The following is a 22823-nucleotide window of genomic DNA, read 5'->3' as shown; positions in this document are numbered from 1 at the left end:
TTACCTTAACAAAATTAGATGCAAATTTATATAATCCAGTATTATTTTTTTATTTATCTATTAAATATATATGTATATATATTTAACACCAATACTTATATTCAAATCCTTTTCAAATTCTGTGCTCAATCCAATTTCTAATAATTGTTTTTCACTACCAACTGTGGTGACTCCTATACTTTCAAAATCACAAAAATTCTCAAAAAATTATATAATTAAATATTAATTATTTTTTAACGATGTAATATTGTAAATGTGTTTAACATATAAGGAAATATTTTAACGGTTTATTCAAGAATATATAATAAACATAAAAAATTAGTAAAAGTAGCATTTTGGCATAATCAAATAAAAAAGTTTTTACACATTTTTAAAAGAAAACATATACACAAAAATACAATAAAAATCCTATGCTTGTCTTATAAAATTTAGGGTTTGATAGACCCCAAGTACGTTTTCCACTTGGGGTCTGACGTCTGACAGATCCCTGCTTAATTCGCCACCGGAGACCGGAGTACCGGACGTCTAACGTCTGATGTCTGATAGATCTTTGCAGTTTTCGGTTTTCGCTTGTGTGCATTTTCCCTTCCACTGGGGTACGTATGTTGCTTGAATCTCCATTCTCCATCTCTCTCTCTCTCTCTCTCCATTCTGGGCTTGTCAGTATGTGTCAGCATTGGTCAGTATGACAATGCTTTTTCGAATACGTACATATATTGATAATGCAATTTTATGAAATTTTAACTAATTAACGGATAAGATTTATGGGATTGTTACGGGATTAATCAAGTTGATGTGCGCAAAATGTTACGTAAAGGTGCGTGTCAAATAACTAGCTCGATTCATTCGAGCTTGCACGCAGAAATACACGATATTCCAATGAATGTAATTATCAGACCTTTTCTTGCTGAAGTAAATGAGGAAAAAGTTCAAAGTTTAATGAGTGCATTGAAAAATATCGATACCGAGCATACAGTACCGCCAATCGATGTTCTATGGATAAAAGGAACTGAAGGTAGACTTGTCAAATTTATAAAAAATAGCTGCAATATAAAAAATTTTTTACAACTTATTAAAGTTGTGAATTGTTATTGTTATGCCAAATTTCCAGTCTAAAAGCAAACGAAATTAGATACTGTTACAACAACAAAATTCCTGTTATGTTTAGGCGGTGATTATTATTATTCTTTCGGTGGTTGTCATCGTTATACTGCCCATCAACGACTAGGTAAAACATCTATAAAAGCCAAAATAGTTCAATCAACATTAACAGACCTACGATGTTACTTGGGGAGTTCTACTCCGAATTTAAAGTGACAAATGTATTTATCTATATTTATATAATGATATTTATATATTAACATATATATTTTTTAAATTATTACTATCATATATTACCTCATACTATTTTGATAAGAATATATTAATGTATATAGATAGAATTACTGATAATTGTTATATATTATTGAAAATATATTTGTAATGCTACATATATTTTTGGAAGTTACAAATAATATAAATCTTTTATTTAAATTAAACTATACATGTGTAATTCATTTATAAGTACTCTATCTTATCCTTGTAGACAAAAGGAAAAATGGGTGACAACTTTTTCTAAGAAAAGGAAGTAATATATATATATATATATCAAAATTAAGATATAAACACTTGTGATTACATGTACACTCATATAATGTGTAATAAAATTGTATTGTTATATAAACAAATATCACATAATATAATAATTGTTATGTTGTATGATTAGTATCTTTCATATTTTTGTTTTTATATTGCCAGACTAGAAACATACTTTTTTCTTATATAAATAAACAACGTTCTTGTTACAAAAAATCTAATTCTTGTTTTCATAATCATATCAAGTTAAATGTTTCCTGTTTCGAAATTTTCGATTTGCTTCTCTCATAAAGTATGGTTTGTAATTTCTAGTTATATTAGCTATGGATGAATTAACTATGTCATCAACAGACTGAGATTGATTTGACTGACTCGTAGATTTACTATTTCGCAAGTGAACAGGTATGATGGATTGTTGTAAATGTAATATTTGTGTATTTGTCACTTCACAATCAATTTGCATCATTGTTATATGATTAGATGGCGTCGAAAATGTACCTGAAAAAGAAAGATATTATTGTATATACTATCATCTGTTTAGCTATCTGCTGTATGGAATATGAACATATTTCTTGATATAGTTATAAAATGTTACATATGTTAAATTAATATTACTCTAGTATTCAAACACAGTTATTGTATCTTATATCACATTATTTACCGTTTATAGATACAGCAGGTAAAACTAAAGACATTTTAGGTCTTGCTGTATCATTTTTTCGAGAAGCTGGCAATAATAAATGTTCACCACTAAACCAGACAACATAAAACGTATCATCTTTTTTCCCCAAAGCTTCGAATAGAGAAGCATGCTTACTCAATATCGGAGAGAAGATCTCAATCGCGTTGTCATTTGAATATCGATCAGGAATATCGATCATTTTGTGTATAGTTTTTATTTTTTTATCTCGCGATAAATACAGTTTTCTTTTTGTCTTTTCTTCCAATTGTGATTTCGATGACAAGAGTTCATTTAGTGGATTTGTTTTTAATTTTATTTCTTTTGCAGACCGATTATTTCGGTCGGATTCACCATCGATCCAACGTCTCAATTCGCTATCTAAGCGTATCAATTCGCTCTGATTAATATACATGGGACACATAAGTTGGTGTGCACTTTTATTGAAATCTTTTTCAATTTGATCCTCATTTTCATCTACTGTCCAGAATAATCTTCTGTTATGTCTGATCTCTGTATCTGGAATAGCTATTGGTAAATTGTCAGAATCGGTTTTTAAATGTACACTTTGTGAAAGTGTTCCCCTTAAACAGAAATAAAAAGATATTATTTATATTTATAAAATACAGTAATAATTTTCTGATTATAAAACAAATTTTGTTTTTAAATTATAAAATCGTGAATTATCTCTTTTTTTCATTTTTCTAATATGAAACTCTTATTTGATATTAAAAGCAAAAGTAGTCGATTTCATAAAATATTTCTGTCTTGCTCGCTTATTCTCGTCTCTTTCATCTAGTGAATCACCAAGATGATTCCGTAAGATAAGCAAGTTCGTACGCCTTTTGGTTGTAAAATAGTTATTAAATTGCTAAATCGCGATTGGTCCCGACAATAATCTTATAACTGGGAAACATACACACACACACACACATACATACACACAATAATTTGCTTAATTTGAAAAAATAAAAATATCTTATTTAACTTCTGATACGAAGAAATATGTAAGAAAGAATGGAAATTCAATTTTTTTATTAATAGTTATGAACAAATTATTTCTATGATAAAAGCTTTTCTTTTTGTATTTTCTCATATCCCAATTGATAGTATAAAAAAATATTAAATAATTGTTGTGAAAACATTAAATTTTATATATATAATGTATTTATAACACATAAAAAGTTCTTTGCAAAAGAGGTTACGTGTTAATGCATAAATAGAAGAACACTTACTTAAGACCATGAATGTTGAAAGATATTATGAAAATCATTCCTACAAAGAGAACGAGGTTTCTTTGTCCTTTCTTTTTTAACAAAGGTTTGAAACTTAAATGTTTACGTTTATGTTTATATTTATTATCATCTGTAATACTGTCCTCCATTTCCAATAGTCTCTCCTTTAAAGTTTTGTTTTCCTAATAAGATAATTATACGAAAGTTAATAATTACGAAAAAAAAACTTATATTTCTCATTAGAAATTTGTAAAAATTTAAAACATATTTAAATTGGATTACTTACTGATTTTAGTTGTGTATTTTCTTGCATCAACTCATCTATTCGTTTCTCCAAAGAAGATACGTATTCTTTTTTCTTTTTCCTTGAGAGGCTAGCAGACTCTCTATTTCTTATCATTCTTTGTTGTCTTTTTAATGCCTTTAATTTTGGATCGTCTTTTGTCAAAAACGTAAAATCGCTCTCTTGATTTTTTGCAATTAATGAAATGTTTTCATCCTGCATTATTTGAAACGGTATACAATTTATCAGATTACTTGTATCTGATTCAGCAGTATTTGTTGGACAAATATCTGATACAGTGTTAATTACTTTTACGTTCTGTGGTAAATGAAGCGCTGCAGTCTTCGTTTTTATGTCAGTTGGTTTAATATTCAATGAATTTTGTACCCTAGCATGTCTCTTTGTTGGTAACATCTGAAGTTTGGAAGGATACAATACACACTGTGAATTTTCATTCTGTGTAAATGTTGCAAAATCTTGAAGAATAAAAGTATCTTCAGATTTACCTACAGATATTTAAAAAAAATTGTATATATATATATGTACACAAACACATATACAAAATAAAATAATTTTTTTTATGATACATCACATATAGTATACTATTTTTAATTTGGAAACAGTTAAAATAAAAAACAATAGCACAGAAATTTAATATAAAATTTCTTAAGAATAAAATAAACACGTCTTGAGATCTCAAAAGTAATTAATTATCAATAATCAAGACTTTATATCTTTTAAAGAAAATGAAATACATTTGATAATTATATATAATCATAATGTTATTAAACTTATAATTAGTAATTTTGGAAATAATGAATATTTTTTTTTTGTTAATAATAATATAAACTATCAACTACTAGTTAATATAAACTGTTTATATTGTATAAACTGTTGAGAAATTGTATTATAAGATTACAGAGAATATTTTGAATAATTTTAAATCAATGCTTTTAATAATTCTGCATTTAAAAATTTTGCTTTTAATAAATTCTCTATATCAATTGTAAATGTGTGCAAATACTTGAAAATATAAATAATATTTAATAGTAACATGACATACATATTATTACAAAGGCAATACACATAGATGTCATTCAAATAAACAAATTTTTGGTCATGATATTGACAATAATAATTATATTATATCATTCATAATATCTTTACAATAACATTTATTTTATTTCTGACAATTTGACATCAAACATCTATCTCTTAAAATGTGATGCATATATTGTCTATCCTGTATGTATATAAAAGTAATATTATATTTTTACCATTTTTTATATGTTGTGCGACATCTACTGGTGAACACTGGATATTAATATGTTTCGCAAAATCCCTTTTTGTTTGAATAAATTGTGCATGCCTTGCATCTTTCTTGTCAACAGATACAAATTCAACTGGTTGCATTACATTTAAAGATGATTGAAATGATTGTGATGACGAGGATGTATATTGTACACAAGAAATTTGCGGTGATTCTAAAGAAAACTAGAAAAAAAAAAGATTAAGTTTAATTAAGTACAGCTTAAAATATAGCTTTTATTATCACATACATTCTTTCTATACATTTTTTTATATATAAAATACCTCTGTGTCCACATTTTGTGCTAAACAATTTGATACTTCTTGCATAAACCATCTTGTTTCTTGTTTATCTGAATCATTAGATTCTGAATGGTTTGGACTACCAGATGATAATGAAATTTGTGCATCGGGACTTTCAGGTTCCAATTTAATTTCATTCCTTATCTCATTTATTTCTCCTAACTCTGTAAATTCCAAAAAGTGAAAAACAGACTATTTCTTATAGATTATATGTTTTGATATATACCTGAACTGTTTTGTAGAAAATTTAAATCAAACTCTTTAAAGTCTGATAAGTCCAATACATCTTTTTCTGTTTTATTTGCAATCTTATCATAATTCGGGAATATTATGTTTTCTTCTTCTTTTGATGTGATAGGCAATTCGCTTCTCCATGAGTGAAACAACTCATCTAACTGACAGTTTTCTTCTATAAATAAAATCATTTGAATAAATGTTGAAGTGAATTCAATTTATATAGTTTTATTTAGATTGTGATAAAAATACTCATTCTTGTGTAAACATAAAGCTTTGAAACTAAATATTTATATACATGTAATTAAAACTTAATTAACTGATACTTAACCTAAAAATTCGAAGCCTGGCAACATTTGTGTATCCAATATCACGCAATACTACTCGTCTGTTCAAATTCTGTTTTTTATACGTTTTTCACTCAACAAGATATACTTGATGGAAAACTTGAACTTTTATGTATAGAACAAACTTATAATCAAAAAAATTGAACATTGAGTCAATAATATACGTTGAATACTGTGTAGATTTTATTGAATGAGAAAAAACGTAAACATACGATTAATATAGAAATGATAAATATATATATATATATATCCATATATAAGCAAATGTATGTGATTAAATTCGTGGTAACATCACTAAAGTCTATTCTCTAAAATGAACGGAAAGACAAAATGATGTTATCATTATCATGTTGTCCTATATGGTTGTCTTTGTTTCTCACATTGCGTCGAGTGTCGAGTTTCTTGCTCCGCCATTTTCGTGGATTGCGTTCGAAAATCTACTTGTCTGATAAAATGTTAGATTGACCAATCAGAGGAAAGAAATCTTTGTCCCTTTTGTTCCGATTGGTGGATAAACTTTTGTGTTAAACGGAACGCACCTAAAAAATATATCTTTATTTTGTATCTATAGAATCTACATATATATATGATGATGCTGTATGTACTTGCACGTGGAATGCAAAAGACGATGTTCTAAGAATTTAAAATTTCACGAAACAAGAGTAGTGTCGATTCTTAAAAACGAATTATATAGAGAGCTATTGATCTTAAAACCGCATAAAATTATGTAAGTACATACGATGACAATTATGTTAATGTTTCCATCATTTTACTGTCATATTGCATTGTAATAATTAGCTGCTTATTCGTAGGTTTTAAAGATGGTAAGACATAACAATCAATTACCGGATAATCTTCCACAATTACAGAATCTTATCAAACGTGATCCAGAATCTTATAAAGAAGAGGTGAATTTTCAATTATATCTTTATCGATGCACATGTTAGATGCATATTATTTATCATATTGTTATTGATATTAATTGTATCTCTTTCTGTAATACACTTGCAATTGTGAAATACTTACAATAATTTTGTATAATTGCACATTATATTGATATATTTTATAAGCTATTTCTTTATATTTTATATATATTTAAACTAAAATTATTTTGTAGTATAAAAGTTTAATATGTTTGTTCACAGTTCCTCCAACAATATCTGCATTACAAATCTACTTTAGAAGTTTTCCGTTTGGAACCCACGCAGTTTAGCAAAAGTTTTGATGAATTGGTAACCTTCTTGGCTCAGGTTAGCACACATGCTTAAATTCTAAAAGCGATAAAAATATAAATCATTTGTAAAAAAGGATCATTATATTACATTATATTCATAAGAGCACTAATCATTTATGAAAGCTTCTGCTTGTTTTTTCTTAAACAATTGTGAGACAGTATAGGGGATAAAAATTATATTTCAGTATTATTTTTTACATAATTTTAAGGTATGATAAAGATGGAAAAGTATTTAGAAACGATAAAAGATAGCATTATATGCAGGGAAAAAATCATAACACAACTGTATTCTTTAATTGGTGCACCAAATGAGCCAATGCCAGAAAGTATATTTGTGTATGGTCATATGGCTACTGGAAAATCATTGATTGTACGAAATCTGCTTGATTATTTAAAGTATAATGTTAGTTATATTAATTGTATGGAGCATTTAGGCAGTAAACACATATATAACTATATATTAAGTGATTTAACTGCATCTGCAAAAGAATCAAGTGCCAATATGTTATTGAAATATAGCTGCGACAATATTATGGATTTTATACTCGTGCTTAAAAAAATTTTTGACAGAGATACACGTCCGATCGTATTAGTATTTGACAAATGTCATAGAATAAGACATTTTGATGCAACTTTTTTACCAGCGGTCTTAAAACTTAGGGAATTGTCCTGCGTTAATATATGTACGATTTTTATAAGCGAAATAACATGGGATAATTTTAGTACTAAAATAGGTATGTTGAAACCTATAAAGATATATGTTCCACAATACACGAAGGACGAATTAGTACGATTGTTATTATTAAACAAGCTAGCGAAATACGACGCAGATTTTTATAAGAATTATTTGAACCTTTTTCTTTCCGTATTCTTCCGATTTTGTAGAGATCTGAACGAACTTCGACACATGGCTAAGATAAATTTTGCCAAGTATATAGAACCTATAGAAAGTAAACGAATTGAACCAGATAATGTTGCTGCATTGTGGCGTAATATCTCTCCTATTTTGAAATCTAATTTGGAAATAATTTATCTTAGAGTTTCCACGAACGATTTTTTGCAACCCGATCATCAAATATCTCGGGAAATTGAATCGACCACAAAGTTAGCTTTGAGTTTCGAATTACCATTTTACGCAAAGTATATGTTAATCGCATCATATTTAGCTTCGTATATTCCTGCAAAATATGATAAAGATATTTTTATGAAACAACGTAGTAAAAGAAAGAAGAAGGTACGATCAGTTAAGAAAACGGGAGAAATAGATATGCAAAAAAAATCTCGGCTTTTTACCATCTCGAGAATGCTTGCGATCTTTTGCGCTATTCTTAATGAAAAAGTAGACATCAATGCTAATTTGCTCGCTCAAATATCTACTATGTGTCAACTTGGTTTACTGTCTGTCGTCGGAGATAACGTTTTACAGTTGGACGAACCAAAATTTAAGTGCTGTGCAAGCTACGATTTTGTTACAGTTGTAGCTAAAACGGTTGGCTTTGATATAAAAAATTACTTGAACGTGAACACATAAATTAAATACATTTGATATACACGACCCATTTTTAGTTATAGTTTTATATGTTTGTGTATGTTTGTTTTCAACAGCTTTACCTAATGCTTTTATTAGATTTTTATTATAGAAAATTTTTTATATAATTAATGTAAAACTTGCATATTTTTATATCTAAAATAAGATTTAATTTTCATATATTAAGTACATATAATAATTTGTAATGCATTAAATAAATTTAGTATGAGAAATATAATTTTGTGTATAAATTGTTGAGATAATTTAATTTCTTCTTTTATTTAAAAAAAGAGAGAGAGAGGGGGGAGTTTTGGAAACATATATCATATTCATTATAAAAATTTCCTCTATAATATTATATGTTAATTAAACAATGACACAGTTATCAATTTCATATATAAATATAGTGTATTTATAATAAAATAATATTTTTTGTATAATAACATATATATTAACTACATAATTTTAAGAAATTGCTCAATAAAATACACATATGCTAAACATGCTTGTTGTGTCGTACCTTTTTTTGTGTCATTGCAGGTAGCCCATTGTTATCCAAATGATCTAAAAACATATCCTCAAGAAATTGTTGATATATTACAAACTCATAATACCATATTAGACAATGAAATGCGTATGGTAAGCATTATGTATATTATAAAATTATATTATGCAAATAAATTGGGTCATATATAATTGTTTACTATATTGTAATTATATTTTTTGCAGACATTCTGTAAAGTATTGATCCAGCTACGCAACAAATCACTTTTAGAACCCACTGCACTTCTTAGTTTATTTTTTGAACTTTTAAAATGTCAAGATAAACTTTTAAGACAATTTCTCAAAACGCATATAGTTACAGATGTCAAAAATGTCAATGCAAAGCACAAAAATGCTAAGGTTAATATAGTGCTACAAAACTTTATGTTTTCAATGTTAAAAGATCCTAACGCCAAAGCTGCAAAGATGTCTGTAGATATTATGATAGAATTGTATAACAAAAATGTTTGGAATGACATCAAGACTGTTAATGTTATAGCAACAGGTTGCTTTTCTAAAATAACAAAAGTAGCAGTTGCTAGTTTAAAATTTTTTTTGGGAACTGATCCAGAAGAGAAAGGTAGTGATGATAGTGATTCAGATGATGAACCAAACATGAAGGAAATTATGATGGCCAATAAAGTAAATAAAAAAACAAAAAAACGACAGAAGCAGTTACAGAAAGCTAAACAATCATTCGTAGTAAGTTCAATTTTTTTTATAGAATTTATCACAATATTTATATTGAAAATATACACTATAACTTCCAGTTTTAATGTGTATTTCAGAAGGCAAAAAAAAAGAAATCCAAAGCACCACAATATAATTTTTCAGCATTACATTTAATTCACGATCCTCAGGATTTTGCTGAAAAGCTTTTCAAGCAGATAGAAAAGAAAAATGACAGATTTGAAGTTAAGCTTATGACTTTAGATGTTGTCTCTAGACTCATTGGCTTGCATAATTTATTTCTTTTGAATTTTTATCCATATATACAAAGATTCCTTCAACCTCATCAACGAGGTGAGATTAATAATTTAATATATCATTAAATCATTATATTGAATATTGTCTGATTGCTATCTGTTTAAAATTGACATTATTTATTATTGTACAAATTATTATTTTATTAGTATTTTTTTTTTTTGTTACAAACCATAGAAAAAACATCCATGTAATTTTTTACCTAGATAATATATTTGTCTGTGTTCTTTTTTTTTCTTCCAGAGGTTACCAAGCTCTTACAGTTTATAGCACAAGCTTCCCATGAATTAGTACCACCTGATGTGTTGGAACCTGTTTTGAAAACTTTAGTGAATAATTTCATAACAGAAAGAAATTCTGCAGACGTAATGGCTATAGGGTAGATATCTCTTTTAATTATTTATTATAAACACATTCTTGTAATTTATCTCTATATGCTGCTTTATTCATATAACATATATATCCATGCAGTCTAAACACTGTGCGAGAGATATGTACACGATGTCCATTAGCCATGAATGAGGTTCTACTTGAAGATTTAATACAATACAAACAATATAAGGAACGTTCTGTTATGATGGCAGCGCGTTCTTTAATTGGAACATTCAGACGTATAATGCCTGATTTATTGCGTAAAAAAGATAGAGGCCGTCCTACAGAAGCCAATGTTATGATAAAATCTTCAAAATACGGCGAAATTCAGGCAAATGAATTCATACCAGGGGCGGAAGTTTTGTATGGTCAACATACCGAGAGTATTGAAGAAACTAATAGTAGTACAGAAACAAGTGTAAAAACTTTATATTATTTAATATATTATAAGGGTTACTATTACTTTACTATATAAATTTATCTATATATTTGAATATAGGATGATGACGAATGGATTGATGTAAATCAAAGTAGCGAGGAAGAAATTAGCAATGATGAGTCGATAGCAAAGGATATAGATAAAACGGCAAAATCTTCCATCGACGAAAATGACGACAATAAGAATTTATCCTCTAGCGAGAACAATAGTGCAGGGAATATTTATGAAGCAAATAGCAGAGAACGAAAAATGGACGAACTTCCTCAAAAGAAAAAAACTTTAACAAAACAACAAAAGAAAGCACAGAAATTTGAAATAAAAGAAAAGTCGAAGTCAGAACAAAATATAGATCTAACAACTGAGAAAAAAACGAAAGCATCTCTGATTTCCATTGAACGATTGCTCACAGACAAAGACTTCAGAAAAATTGATGTCGCATTAGCAAAACAAGAAGTAACGTACGCTAAACGCGCTGCTAAAAGAACGCACGAACAAATTGAGACCAATCAAGATGGAGAATTGGTAAAACTGAGCGATATAGAAAATATATACAAAAAACGCAAGCATGACAAGGCTGCTCGACAGAAATCTGTGAAAGTATGTATAAAATATATTTTAACATTCTTTCTTTCTCTGTACTATCTAATAGAGTAGATTAATTTAAATATTAAATTTGTAGAAGGGGCAAGAGCAAAGAGATAAATTTGGTTTTAAAGATCGACGACAGAATGCAATGTGCAGTAAAACGAATCGCGAAAAGAAGAAAGGAAAAGCATTCCTAATGCTAAAACAGAAATTAAAAGGGAAAGTAAAACGATCCTTTAGAGATAAACAGATAGCTCTAAAAAATTATCTGCTGAAACAAAGAAAAATGAAATAATCAATATATTGTCTAGATTTTTTTGTATTCTATATATGGTTTTCTCAATGATAATATTGTATAAATATATAGAAAAACATGTTTTTATATATATATATATATAAACTAAATATAATTAAAAATTAAAAACTATACTTGTATGTGCAACAACAGGAATGTGCTACTTCTCCTTACATTTTTCTCTCATTAGTTTTATTATAAAAAATATATATATATAAATATACTGTTATATATATACGCACATAACATTATTAAGAATACATATAAAATAAGAATTGAAACTGGTGTAAACAGAGTTCATTTTTCATGCTATATTTATATAGAAAAAAAAAAAAACATTTTATTTCTTTGTGAATACATAAATGATATTTGCATAAATTTGTTACTTTTTTGTGTGTGTTTACATGAGTGGTATAAACTTGTGAAATTATAGCAATAGCAATTTTCAAATAAAAAAATCAAATTTGAATGAAATAAAAAAATATAAATAATATATGTTATAATTAGAAAAACATAATAATAAAATAAAAAATTCATAGAAATTATCTCTGATAATTTCAAAAGAATTTTAAATTGAGTTTAACATAATAAAATTTCACGCACGAATCTCCATTTCTATTCAAGTGAAATTTGTGAAATCTAAAATCTACTACTTGCAATTAACTAATAAATTATTGAAACGAAATATATTCATAATTATAATTCTAACCTCTTGTTTTATATTCATGACTAGTGACTGGACATCGATGCGCGCTATTTTTTGGTCCAATTCGTTGCCAATCACATTTGGAAACAAAACAGTGTGACCAATAACAATCGCTGCCGCACTTGACCGTAAAAGGAAATAAGAAAAGAGGCTCTTATTATCATTATCATTATTCGTCGTTGTACGCCGTTGTTGCATGCGGCTTTTAGTTTCTTTCCGGTTTCTCCTGTCTTTCCTTTGTTATTACGAATAACGCGAATTTGAGTATTGTAAAACTGTCTCGTATATATACTTGTTCGAAGTAAATCAGCGATTTCTGTACAATGTCAACGGTAGCGAGTCCTTTAGTCGTTGGAGGCATCCGACAATCAGGGGCGCCGGTGCGAACACAAAATGGTAAGGATGCTGAAAATGAAAATCCATGGAGTTTGGTTATATCACGTCTCGAAACTTCGAAATAAATTTCATGTGTTACTTTTGGTAATTGCTAGAATTGAAATTGCGAATATTACAAGCCATATATTAATTACTATTATGTTTTATACGTAATGTAAGATCATACACGAAATGTTTGATAATCTATGGAATAAATGATTGCTTAACACAAAATATAGAATAAATATTTAATATTACATATATTTACTGATTTCCTATCAAAATTAATCACATTTGTTAAACTATGTCTGATTGTATATATATATAGCAAATTTTGCTAGTTGATTTAAAAATACTATTCTTTAAAAATGTAAATCAATTTAAGATTCAAGATAGAGATTGTATCAAAATATATACCATGTATACAAATATTGTACATATACTTTGATGATAATTAATCTTATTTAAAAAGTACATCGTAGATATATTATTTTAATATAATTTTTGAATTATATGCAATTATACTGTTATATTTAACAATTTATATAAATGTGTAAAATAAATATATTATTTATATTTCTTTCAGTTATGGCTGCCTCTGCTGTTGCTAATATAGTTAAAAGTTCATTAGGTCCAGTTGGTTTGGATAAAATGCTAGTCGATGATATTGGCGTATGTGTATTATTTAGCTTTTCTCTACTTTTGTAGTATATCAAATAAATATTTATAAAAAACAAGATATTATATATATGCCATAATTCAAGTTATATAACATTTTCAGGATGTCACTGTTACCAATGATGGTGCAACTATCTTACGTTTGTTAGAAGTCGAGCACCCAGCTGCGCGAGTATTAGTTGAATTGGCTCAATTACAAGACGAGGAGGTTGGGGATGGTACTACTTCAGTTGTAAGTAATATGTTTATATTTACATATTCAATAAAATCTAAAATGAAAATAGGCTATTTTAATGCAATAATTATATTTTTTATTAATTAGGTAATAATAGCAGCTGAGCTTTTAAAAAATGCAGACGAGCTTGTGAAGCAAAAGATTCACCCAACCTCTGTCATTAGTGGTTACAGGCTTGCCTGCAAGTAAGAATTTAATGATTTATTTATTCAAAAAATTAATGGTTTATTTGATTCAAAAAATAATTCTATTTTCACTATCAAATAACTTTTTTAAGTAATTAAATTGAGTAAGTTGAATAAATTAACAAAGAAATATGTATCACATAGTCAAAAAATGAGAAAGAAAGAGATAAATTTTAGCTAATATAATTTCCATATGAAATTAATTTCAGAGAAGCATGCAAATACATTCAGGAACATTTAACTGTTAGTGTGGATGAACTCGGAAGGGATTGCTTAATTAATATTGCAAAAACATCTATGTCCAGCAAAATTATTGGAGCGTATCCTTTAAATGTTATTCAATATATATATATATATATATATTTCTTTTTGGCGCACACAATCTGTTCTTAATATTTAGTATATACCACAATCGTTTAAAATATTTTCCATGATTATGGATATAATTAGTGATGCTAATTTTTTCGGTAACATGGTAGTCGACGCCATTAATGCGATAAAAATCAGCGATGGCAAGGGAGGCTCTCTGTATCCTGTTAAAGCAGTCAATGTTCTGAAAGCTCATGGAAAAAGTGTTCGGGAATCGGTTTTGGTTCAAGGATATGCTTTAAATTGCACTGTCGCTTCTCAAGCAATGCCGAAGAAAATAACAAATGCAAAGATCGCATGCCTAGACTTCTCATTGCAGAAGGCAAAGATGAAGTTGGGCATTGAAGTACTTATTACAGATCCCGAGAAACTCGAAGCCGTTCGTCAACGTGAAGCTGATATTACCAAGGAACGTATTCAAAAGATTCTTGCTGCTGGAACTAATGTCATTCTTTTGTCTGGTGGTATCGACGATTTATGCTTAAAGGTATAATCGCACGTTTAAGATGGTGGTTTTTCTAGTAATATAAGCACAATATATTAATCTTGATTCTTACTGTTCACAGTATTTTGTGGAAGCTAAGGCTATGGCAGTGCGTAGATGTAAGAAAGCAGATATGAAAAGAATTGCTAAAGCTACAGGTGCACATTTTCTGACTTCATTGACCAATATGGAAGGAGAGGAAAGTTTTGATGCCAGTTTCTTAGGAGAAGCTGCTGAAGTAGTGCAAGAAATGATATGCGACGACGAGCTTATTCTTATCAAAGGGTATGTCTTGTAACTCTAATCAAAACATATTAATAACTAAATTGATTCAGTGAAGCACATTCCAGTGTTAAGAACACACTATTTCTGTCACATACATATATATCTGGTGAAATATATTTTCTATGGCAGGAGCTCTTTTTGTATCACGCAATTATCATAGTGGGGAAAAAAAAAAATCTTTTCTTTTAACTTTCAGTCCGAAGGCACGTACAGCAAGTTCTATTATTTTACGTGGACCAAATGATTACTATTGCGATGAAATGGAACGTTCTATACATGATGCATTATGTGTCGTTAAGAGAGTTTTAGAAAGCAAAAGCGTCGTTGCGGGAGGAGGTTGTGTGGAGGCTGCGCTGTCCATATATCTAGAAAACTTTGCAACATCATTGGTATTATTGGATTATCTACATATTTTCTATCAGTATCTCTTTTTTGCATTAAGATATTTACAATCCTTTTAAATTACAGAGTTCTCGAGAACAATTGGCTATAGCGGAATTTGCACGATCTTTATTAATTATACCAAAAACATTAGCTGTAAACGCAGCACAAGATGCGACTGATCTTGTTGCCAAACTCCGAGCATATCATAATTCCAGTATAACAAAACCTGATCTTGTCGATCTGAAATGGTAACAGCTTCATGATTTTTCTAATTTTTATAATTGCCATGATGTAATTAAAATGAATTATTCACACACATCTTTTCTTGCAGGGTGGGTCTTGATTTACTTGTAGGAAGTATAAGAGATAACAAAAAAGCTGGTGTGTTAGAACCAGCAATTTCAAAAATAAAATCTTTGAAATTCGCCACTGAAGCAGCTATAACCATTCTTCGAATCGATGATATGATTAAATTAGATCCCGAGCGTTCGAAAACGAAATCTTATCAAGATGCTATGGAAGCCGGCGAATTGGAAGATTAATATTAAAGTGCATTTATCTGTTACATTAAATATGATGCGTTTATACAAAAATAAAAAAACATAAAAGATTGTAAGTCTTCACTGCACATATGAATGTCACGCAATATAATAAAAGAATACAAATTGTAATTTAACATGTTCGCTATTATATGATGCACTGTCATACGTCTATAGTAAAGAACGTGTTATTGAAACAAATATTTACGCTTTACCATTCATATACATATATTGCACATATATCAACTTTTGTATGTGCATAAGAAGCTGCTATTTAAAAATAAAAAATAAAGCTTTTTCATACTATGACGCTGTACTTAATTGATTGCATTAACACAGAATAAAGATATCTGAACAAAACTTTAATTTTGTAATTATTGAATTTTCATTATTAAAAATTAAGAGATTATTAATCTTCATTCCCTTAATTTATATGAATAAATTTATATGTTTACAGAATTGTTGTAGTTAATATATAATAATCATGGTTTATATATATATATATATATATATATATATATATATATAATACATCAATAATATATTTTATTTCTATGCTAATTATATCAATGTGCCATCCAAAGATGCTTGTTTATTACAATGAAATAATGTGATCACATGCAATAATAAAAAAGAATGAATATTGTATAATTAAATATTAAAGTAAGCATATTTTAGAGGCTTAAAGATGTCACTTGTAGCATATCATATAAAAGAAAAATGATGATATATAAAAGAATATTTTAGTATAACTTAATATAAATTATTACATATATACGTAATATATATAGTATAACAGTTCATTAATGGAAAATAATGGAATAACAGTTTTAAGTATTATGTCATTATGTGATATGTATGTTTATAAAATTCAATATCATTTATAAAAAATGTTATATATAAACAATATTAATTTTTTAACATAATTTTTTTGATGAGCAAATGTTATCTATAATATATTTGCTACATCATGGTAGTTAACTGATGACCTTAAATTATTTTTTATGATTACATTTTAACAATGTATTTTATCTTGATTTAAGTATGTTTATTTATAATATAAATTTGTGACTTCATTGCAAACTTTTAATGATAAAACAATTTATTTGGTAAGATATATGATTTGTTTTTTGTAACATTCCTCATAAGATAGATATATAAGTACAACGATAAATCATTAAAGCATTAAACAATCATTAATTTTCTTTAATACTATAAGTACTCTCAGTATTTTCTTTCAGAAAACAGTATCACAATTAAATCGTGTTGTTTATCTTTTATGTCTACTTTTTTGTATACTCAAATATTTTTGCAGAAATATAGAGAATATTTTTTTCCTAACAATATAAATATAATACATAAAATTATTATTCACAAATAGTTAAATCATGTCTTCCATTAATAACTGCTTGCATTACAAATAAGTATATATATATATAAGCACTATAAATAAATTCTCTTGAGAATTAATGTTCTTGGAATTTGTAATTAACAAACTAGAAATATTTCACACTGTATTAATATCCTATTATATTAAATATTTATCATTAAAATTAATAATTATATCAAAATTTAGTAAGCTATATATCAATAGTGTATCTGTGATATTGGACCTTCTTGTAATGTAGACTTAAGTCATTAATAATGATACATATATATATGTTGTAAAATATTCTTTAATTGTTTACTGATTTTATTTAACCCTGTTTAGATTAATGAATGATACAAAACATTATTGATTTTTGAAAGAACAAAAAAGTTTAGCAAGGTTAATAAGAAGAATCCATCTAAATAAAAAAAAGAAAGAAATAAAGAGAAAAAGATAAAAAGAAATGCAATGTGATTAATATGATCATATAGCAACGGGCAATCAATATACAATTTTGTAAGATAGGGGATCTAGAAAAAAATAGTGAAATATTTTCTCATTTTTTATAAATTATTCTATGTTTAAAACACAATAAATTCTTTCAATATTTTAAAATTTATTTATGAAAAATGTGAATGTGTTATTTTTTGATATTTTTTGTGCGACGAGATATTAACATCTTTTTTTTTCTTGCTAATATTCATATAATTGAGGACAAATACCTTTACAACGCGGGATTTTCGAATTTTGGTCCTTTTGTGACTATAATCTCAGCATATGAATATTCTTGATTGAGTTCTAACACTTGGAACTTTTTCAAAACTAATAGTGTATAAAACTTCTGTGCAACCTACAAAAATAGAATTATTATTTTACCAATATTCGCATAGAGATTAACATATTGAATCTTTTTTTAAAGCACCAACCTGTTTGCGATTATTTTTGAATGCCATATCCGATAGTGTTAATTTATCTTTGGTATCCAGTTTGCTCTTAATAACATGATACATATGCGCTGCTCTTTTGTTAAGAACGCGTTCTTCAAATTGTTCATAAGTTTCATCCATTTGTTGCTCCTCTTGCTAAAAAATATAGCATCTCGTAAATAATTAATATTTGTTTTCGTAAATATTTTTCTGTAATACTGTAATAATGTATATCTAAAAATAAAATAATGCATAATCTAAAAATAGTATTTGCAATATAAAAAAAATTACAGGTCCCACAGATGGCGGAAATTCGTAATCTTCATGATTCCATGGTGTGGCGGGCCCTCTTTCTGAAATTGCACCAGGTGTATGTGCTGGAGGATGATGTTCATCATAGCCCATGTATGAAACTTGTGGTTGTGCCTATTATATAATATAAATAAGACTTTTTGTTTTAATATAAATGTGAAAAGTAGAGTATATAGAAAATGTTCGAAAATGCGATGCAATACAAAACAATAATCAAAAGAAAACTAAACATATTTAACGCTTGCATATTCTCAACACATTTCAGTCACATGACAAGTGTGTCAACTTACTTGGTCATAACCCATATTTTCCATCTGCGGCATATCGGATGTTATGGCGGCAACGGCTTCCTCTTGTGGTGGTACTTGCGCTTCTTCGTGTGTGTCGAGTACTGAGTTGACTTCAGCTGGTGCAATTTGTGGTATTTCAGAACTGAGCAATGGTGTTTCAGTAGTCGGTGGTGCTACCACCGATGACTCCCTAGAAGGCACAATGCTACTTATGTCGGAAACCGATGGTTCAGGTAAAGGTACTTCGGACGATATAGATGATTCCAAAGGAAGATTATGTTGTGCGATTATGCTCGGAATTTCTACTGCCTCAACAGCATTCGCCGATGGTTGGCTAACATCCGCTGGGGTTGGTTGAGGTGGTTGAGGAGGTTGTTTTATCTAAACATTAATAAGTTATACATTAATATTAACTGTTTTGTAAAAATTCTTTGTCAGATTTACTGTTTTTTTTAAATATTATATATATATATATATATATATATATATATATATATTTAAACTACTAACTTCATCATCTTGTGGCGCTTTGCGTTTTCGTCCAGTACGCTTATTGAGAATACTTTGTTCATAAGATGGTTCTACTTCTGGAGCATCTCTCATTTGCTCTAGAGACATACCATCTTCCTCAGCTCCAAGTCGTCCAAAGTCTTCATGATCATAAGACTTGCTGGTTAGATGTCTTTGATAATTCTGTTTTAATATAACATTAAAATGAAATTTTATTCTAAACTGGAATATTCAAACAATTGTAAAATCATATTACCTTAAACAAAACACGAGCTGGGATAGAACTTCCTGGTAGAGCAAAAAGCTTCTCTACGCCACCTGTTTCCTTCCAATGCATCAATCTTTTTGTAGGTGGTGCCAAGTCCAATGTTGTGATAATATCACTAGTATCAGATAGCTGTGCCTTCATCTCTTCACCAGAGATATTTTTTACTTCATCAACAATGAGTTTACGCTTGCGCTTAGTTTTTGTGAAACCTTTAAGAAAACAAATGTTTTTTTGTTAGTTACAATAAATGTGCATCAATGTTAATATAAAAATAATTAACCTTTTAGAATGGATGCATCGATTGGAGGTAACGCAAAGCTTTCTTCGTCGTCGTGTAACAATGTGGTTTGATCTTGTAAAGGTGGCGGTTCTTCTACATTATCAATAGCATGTTCCTCTGGTATAACTGGTGGAGCTGGTGTAAAGCGTCGACTGGCGACGCTTATTCTTCCGTCCATTTCTTCTCCAGTTGCTGCTGGTGTAGCCGGTCTGGAGCCGTCAGTGCTACGTATAACGCGTTTTCTCAGTAATATCAAACTATTACAATATCAATTTTATATATTAGGCTAAAACAATAAATACCTCATGCCTCCCATTGGAGACCCTGGACCACCAAAATGATCGCCCATATCTTCATCAGATTCATCATGCACAGATGCAGCAGTTCCAGGAGCTATACCTGCTTCCTGTTGCTCAGTTATCGAACTAACCTCAGGTACAGGTACCTCACCCATTGGAGCTTCGTCAAATAAACCACCTTCAAAAAGGCCTCCCGCTAAAAAAAATGTTATAATTATTATAAATTATTGTTGAGTCGTGTTACAAGGATGAAAGGTTTTTATCATACATATGATATCTTGGCCAAGATGACCACCAAAACCATCATCTCTGATAGGTGTATCTATGTCCATAGGTTGCGTCGTAGCAGATGTTCCTGCAACTGGTTCTTTTTCTTTTTGTTCCAATGCTGTTTCTATTCCTGGACCATCACTAAATAACATGTGACTCTATAATTACATTAAAACAATTAATATTTTAAAATTACATTGTTTTAAAAATCTAATAAAGATTTATTATATATATTCTTTGATTATTTAATATAAACTGAGATTAACTTTTAAAGAACTTAAAAAATATATATAAATATTAAAGATTAAATAATCTTAATCATTAGATAAGCTGATTTTTGTATAATGTTTAATTACTTCTAATGCTTGTATTATCAGAATACAGTATACAACTATTTTTGAAAATTCATGACACATATATAGTTTTGCTCATTATACGATAATTGATGTGATTTAGAAAAATACAATTATACAAACAATAAACATAATAGATACCTGATCTAATGAAGGTTCCATACCACTACCATGTCGTAGTAATTCTGGTGGCTCTGCATCAAAACTCATGTCACCAAAACCTTGATCATGTGTAACCAAAGATAAACTGCCGTAATCTTCCCTCATTGTTATTTCCTCTGCTCTAGATTGATTCAAACTAAATTGAGCTTCAATATCAACATCTCTGAAAAAAAAATAAAAGATTTAAAAGAATTAGTAAAATATTTTAAAATATTCTGCATCATACATTTTTTAGATAAAAGTTTAATAATATTAGCTTACTTAAGTTCAGGCATAGCAGTATCAAAATCGTGAAATACTTCTGGCAAAGTAATAGCTGTTACAGCCGCCTCTCTATGTTCCTCAGGTAGATCTACCATTCCAGGCCTAAAGGCCATTTTAATTTTTACGAAAGCTTCATTGCAATCAGCCAATAAATATTTGGCTTTTCTTGAGTAGATTCGTACGACTCCCAATAATAAATGACCGGATGTTCTCAAGGCCATTTTAACCTATTATAAATTTTTAGAAAGAATTTTATGATACATTGATATTTGACAAATCTCACAATATAATAAGATAATACTTACTTTTGGTTGTAATATACCATCCACTGATTTTTCTATGTTAGTTTCAAACACATGTGCCTTTGTTATTTTTTTGTCCCAATGAGCAGCCAGCCATATACGAGCCAAAGGCCCTTTTTTGGCCAACACAAAATGTGCATAAAACATGATTCTTCTTTAATGCTGCGTCAATAAAGATTGGACTAAATTACAGAGTTGATAAAATCACATTTCTAATTTCAATATGAGAAAAGAAAAATGTTATTTAAAAAGATTACATATATATGTACATGTTTAATAAATATTATTTTGCCTAAGTTTAAAGACCAAACACATCAGTGAATTAATAAATATTTCTCATTGGTAATATAATATTTGATATGACATAAGAAGACAAGAAGTTTAATATTAGTTTGATGTGTTGCTTATCAATTGGCATATAATTTGATACATAAAATCAACATTAAAAGTCAACAACAGTTGTTGCCTAATTCGTGAAAATATAAACATCAATGCACAAGATGGCGTTTCCGTCTACAGTTTTGGCGGTTACGAGATAATGTCAAATTTCTAATACCAGTTCCGTTTACGATGCGTACAGCGTGTTACCGAGATATCGTCCGATCGTTAGGCCGTGTGAAACAGCGACATATTCTGCAACAGGAACAACCGCGACTGCGACAATTTCTCAAAACATCGGCGCATACGGTACGTTTTCACCTTGATACGTATCTCCAAACTGACCACGATTACGCGCGATCGCACATATACACACAACACATGCAACACACCGATTCACCGTTAATCTGACGTTCCGAAATCCATCTTTCTTTCGTTATCCGTGTGTTCGTAAACGTGCGATTTTAGAAGGTTACAAATGGTTCGGAGCGTTTGATCGACCAATCAAGACAAAGAAATTTTTTCTTCTTTTGTCCTGATTGGTCAATTAAATTTTATTTTACCTCATCAGATATGATTTGTGAACGCACCCTTAT

The 22823-nt window shown here is 28.7% G+C and overlaps 6 protein-coding genes across 13 annotated transcripts; 4 read left to right on the top strand and 2 right to left on the bottom strand.

Moving 5' to 3' along the window:
- Positions 1-429: 429 nt before the first annotated feature.
- On the top strand, positions 430-1633 carry LOC138937553 (sulfiredoxin-1-like). Of its 2 annotated transcripts, XM_070303932.1 has the most exons (3): positions 437-1015; positions 1169-1322; positions 1586-1633. In XM_070303932.1, the coding sequence occupies exons 1-2, from the start codon at positions 805-807 to the stop codon at positions 1315-1317; spliced, it is 360 nt and encodes a 119-aa protein (XP_070160033.1). In that variant the 5' UTR covers positions 437-804; the 3' UTR covers positions 1318-1322; positions 1586-1633. The 2 variants fall into 2 exon arrangements, with proteins under 2 accessions (XP_070160032.1, XP_070160033.1); XM_070303931.1 differs by lacking the exon at positions 1586-1633 and having other exon boundaries at positions 430-1015; positions 1169-1538.
- Atf6 (bZIP_ATF6 domain-containing protein ATf6) lies at positions 1600-6479 on the bottom strand. Of its 3 annotated transcripts, none has more exons than XM_070303926.1 (9): positions 6237-6477; positions 6009-6148; positions 5670-5852; positions 5426-5607; positions 5110-5326; positions 3836-4338; positions 3550-3731; positions 2297-2898; positions 1601-2133 (listed from the first exon to the last, which is right to left on the bottom strand). In XM_070303926.1, the coding sequence occupies exons 2-9, from the start codon at positions 6031-6033 to the stop codon at positions 1877-1879; spliced, it is 2151 nt and encodes a 716-aa protein (XP_070160027.1). In that variant the 5' UTR covers positions 6034-6148; positions 6237-6477; the 3' UTR covers positions 1601-1876. The 3 variants fall into 3 exon arrangements, with proteins under 3 accessions (XP_070160030.1, XP_070160027.1, XP_070160028.1); XM_070303927.1 differs by having other exon boundaries at positions 3836-4048; positions 4142-4338; positions 6009-6475; XM_070303929.1 differs by having other exon boundaries at positions 1600-2133; positions 2453-2898; positions 6009-6479.
- Mys45a (SDA1 domain containing protein Mys45A) lies at positions 6462-12066 on the top strand. Of its 2 annotated transcripts, none has more exons than XM_070303925.1 (10): positions 6462-6751; positions 6823-6932; positions 7170-7274; positions 9327-9425; positions 9516-10031; positions 10118-10352; positions 10557-10692; positions 10785-11103; positions 11185-11721; positions 11804-12066. In XM_070303925.1, the coding sequence occupies exons 2-10, from the start codon at positions 6846-6848 to the stop codon at positions 12002-12004; spliced, it is 2235 nt and encodes a 744-aa protein (XP_070160026.1). In that variant the 5' UTR covers positions 6462-6751; positions 6823-6845; the 3' UTR covers positions 12005-12066. The 2 variants fall into 2 exon arrangements, with proteins under 2 accessions (XP_070160026.1, XP_070160025.1); XM_070303924.1 differs by having other exon boundaries at positions 6463-6751; positions 6837-6932.
- On the top strand, positions 7182-9028 carry Orc5 (origin recognition complex subunit 5). Its single transcript, XM_070303930.1, has one exon. It carries the CDS (start codon positions 7470-7472, stop codon positions 8787-8789), a length of 1320 nt encoding a protein of 439 aa, XP_070160031.1. The 5' UTR covers positions 7182-7469; the 3' UTR covers positions 8790-9028.
- Positions 12067-12649: 583 nt separating the features above from the next.
- Vtd (RAD21 cohesin complex component verthandi) lies at positions 12650-22572 on the bottom strand. 4 transcript variants are annotated; one of them, XM_070303873.1, is made up of 14 exons: positions 22406-22572; positions 21853-22011; positions 21545-21774; positions 21263-21446; positions 20767-20926; positions 20502-20694; positions 20200-20423; positions 19908-20128; positions 19652-19834; positions 19142-19522; positions 18831-18965; positions 18540-18695; positions 18336-18463; positions 12650-13115 (listed from the first exon to the last, which is right to left on the bottom strand). In XM_070303873.1, exons 2-13 carry the CDS (start codon positions 21994-21996, stop codon positions 18338-18340), a joined length of 2337 nt encoding a protein of 778 aa, XP_070159974.1. In that variant the 5' UTR covers positions 21997-22011; positions 22406-22572; the 3' UTR covers positions 12650-13115; positions 18336-18337. The 4 variants fall into 4 exon arrangements, with proteins under 4 accessions (XP_070159974.1, XP_070159975.1, XP_070159976.1 ...); XM_070303874.1 differs by lacking the exon at positions 12650-13115 and adding an exon at positions 13666-14032; XM_070303875.1 differs by lacking the exon at positions 12650-13115 and having other exon boundaries at positions 18091-18463; positions 22428-22572.
- Cct1 (chaperonin containing TCP1 subunit 1) lies at positions 12888-16563 on the top strand. Its single transcript, XM_070303876.1, has 10 exons — positions 12888-13106; positions 13672-13757; positions 13867-13995; positions 14086-14183; positions 14393-14503; positions 14634-15039; positions 15119-15321; positions 15518-15710; positions 15790-15953; positions 16037-16563. Exons 1-10 carry the CDS (start codon positions 13034-13036, stop codon positions 16245-16247), a joined length of 1674 nt encoding a protein of 557 aa, XP_070159977.1. The 5' UTR covers positions 12888-13033; the 3' UTR covers positions 16248-16563.
- Positions 22573-22823: the final 251 nt, after the last annotated feature.

Source organism: Polyergus mexicanus, unplaced genomic scaffold, assembly GCF_030449975.1.
Source record: "Polyergus mexicanus isolate NDT 795.1 unplaced genomic scaffold, iyPolMexi1.0 SCAF_11, whole genome shotgun sequence".
Lineage (NCBI taxonomy): Eukaryota > Metazoa > Arthropoda > Insecta > Hymenoptera > Formicidae > Polyergus > Polyergus mexicanus.
The sequence above is the reverse complement of the archived record's forward strand: the minus strand, read 5'-3'. Positions and strand labels throughout refer to the sequence as shown.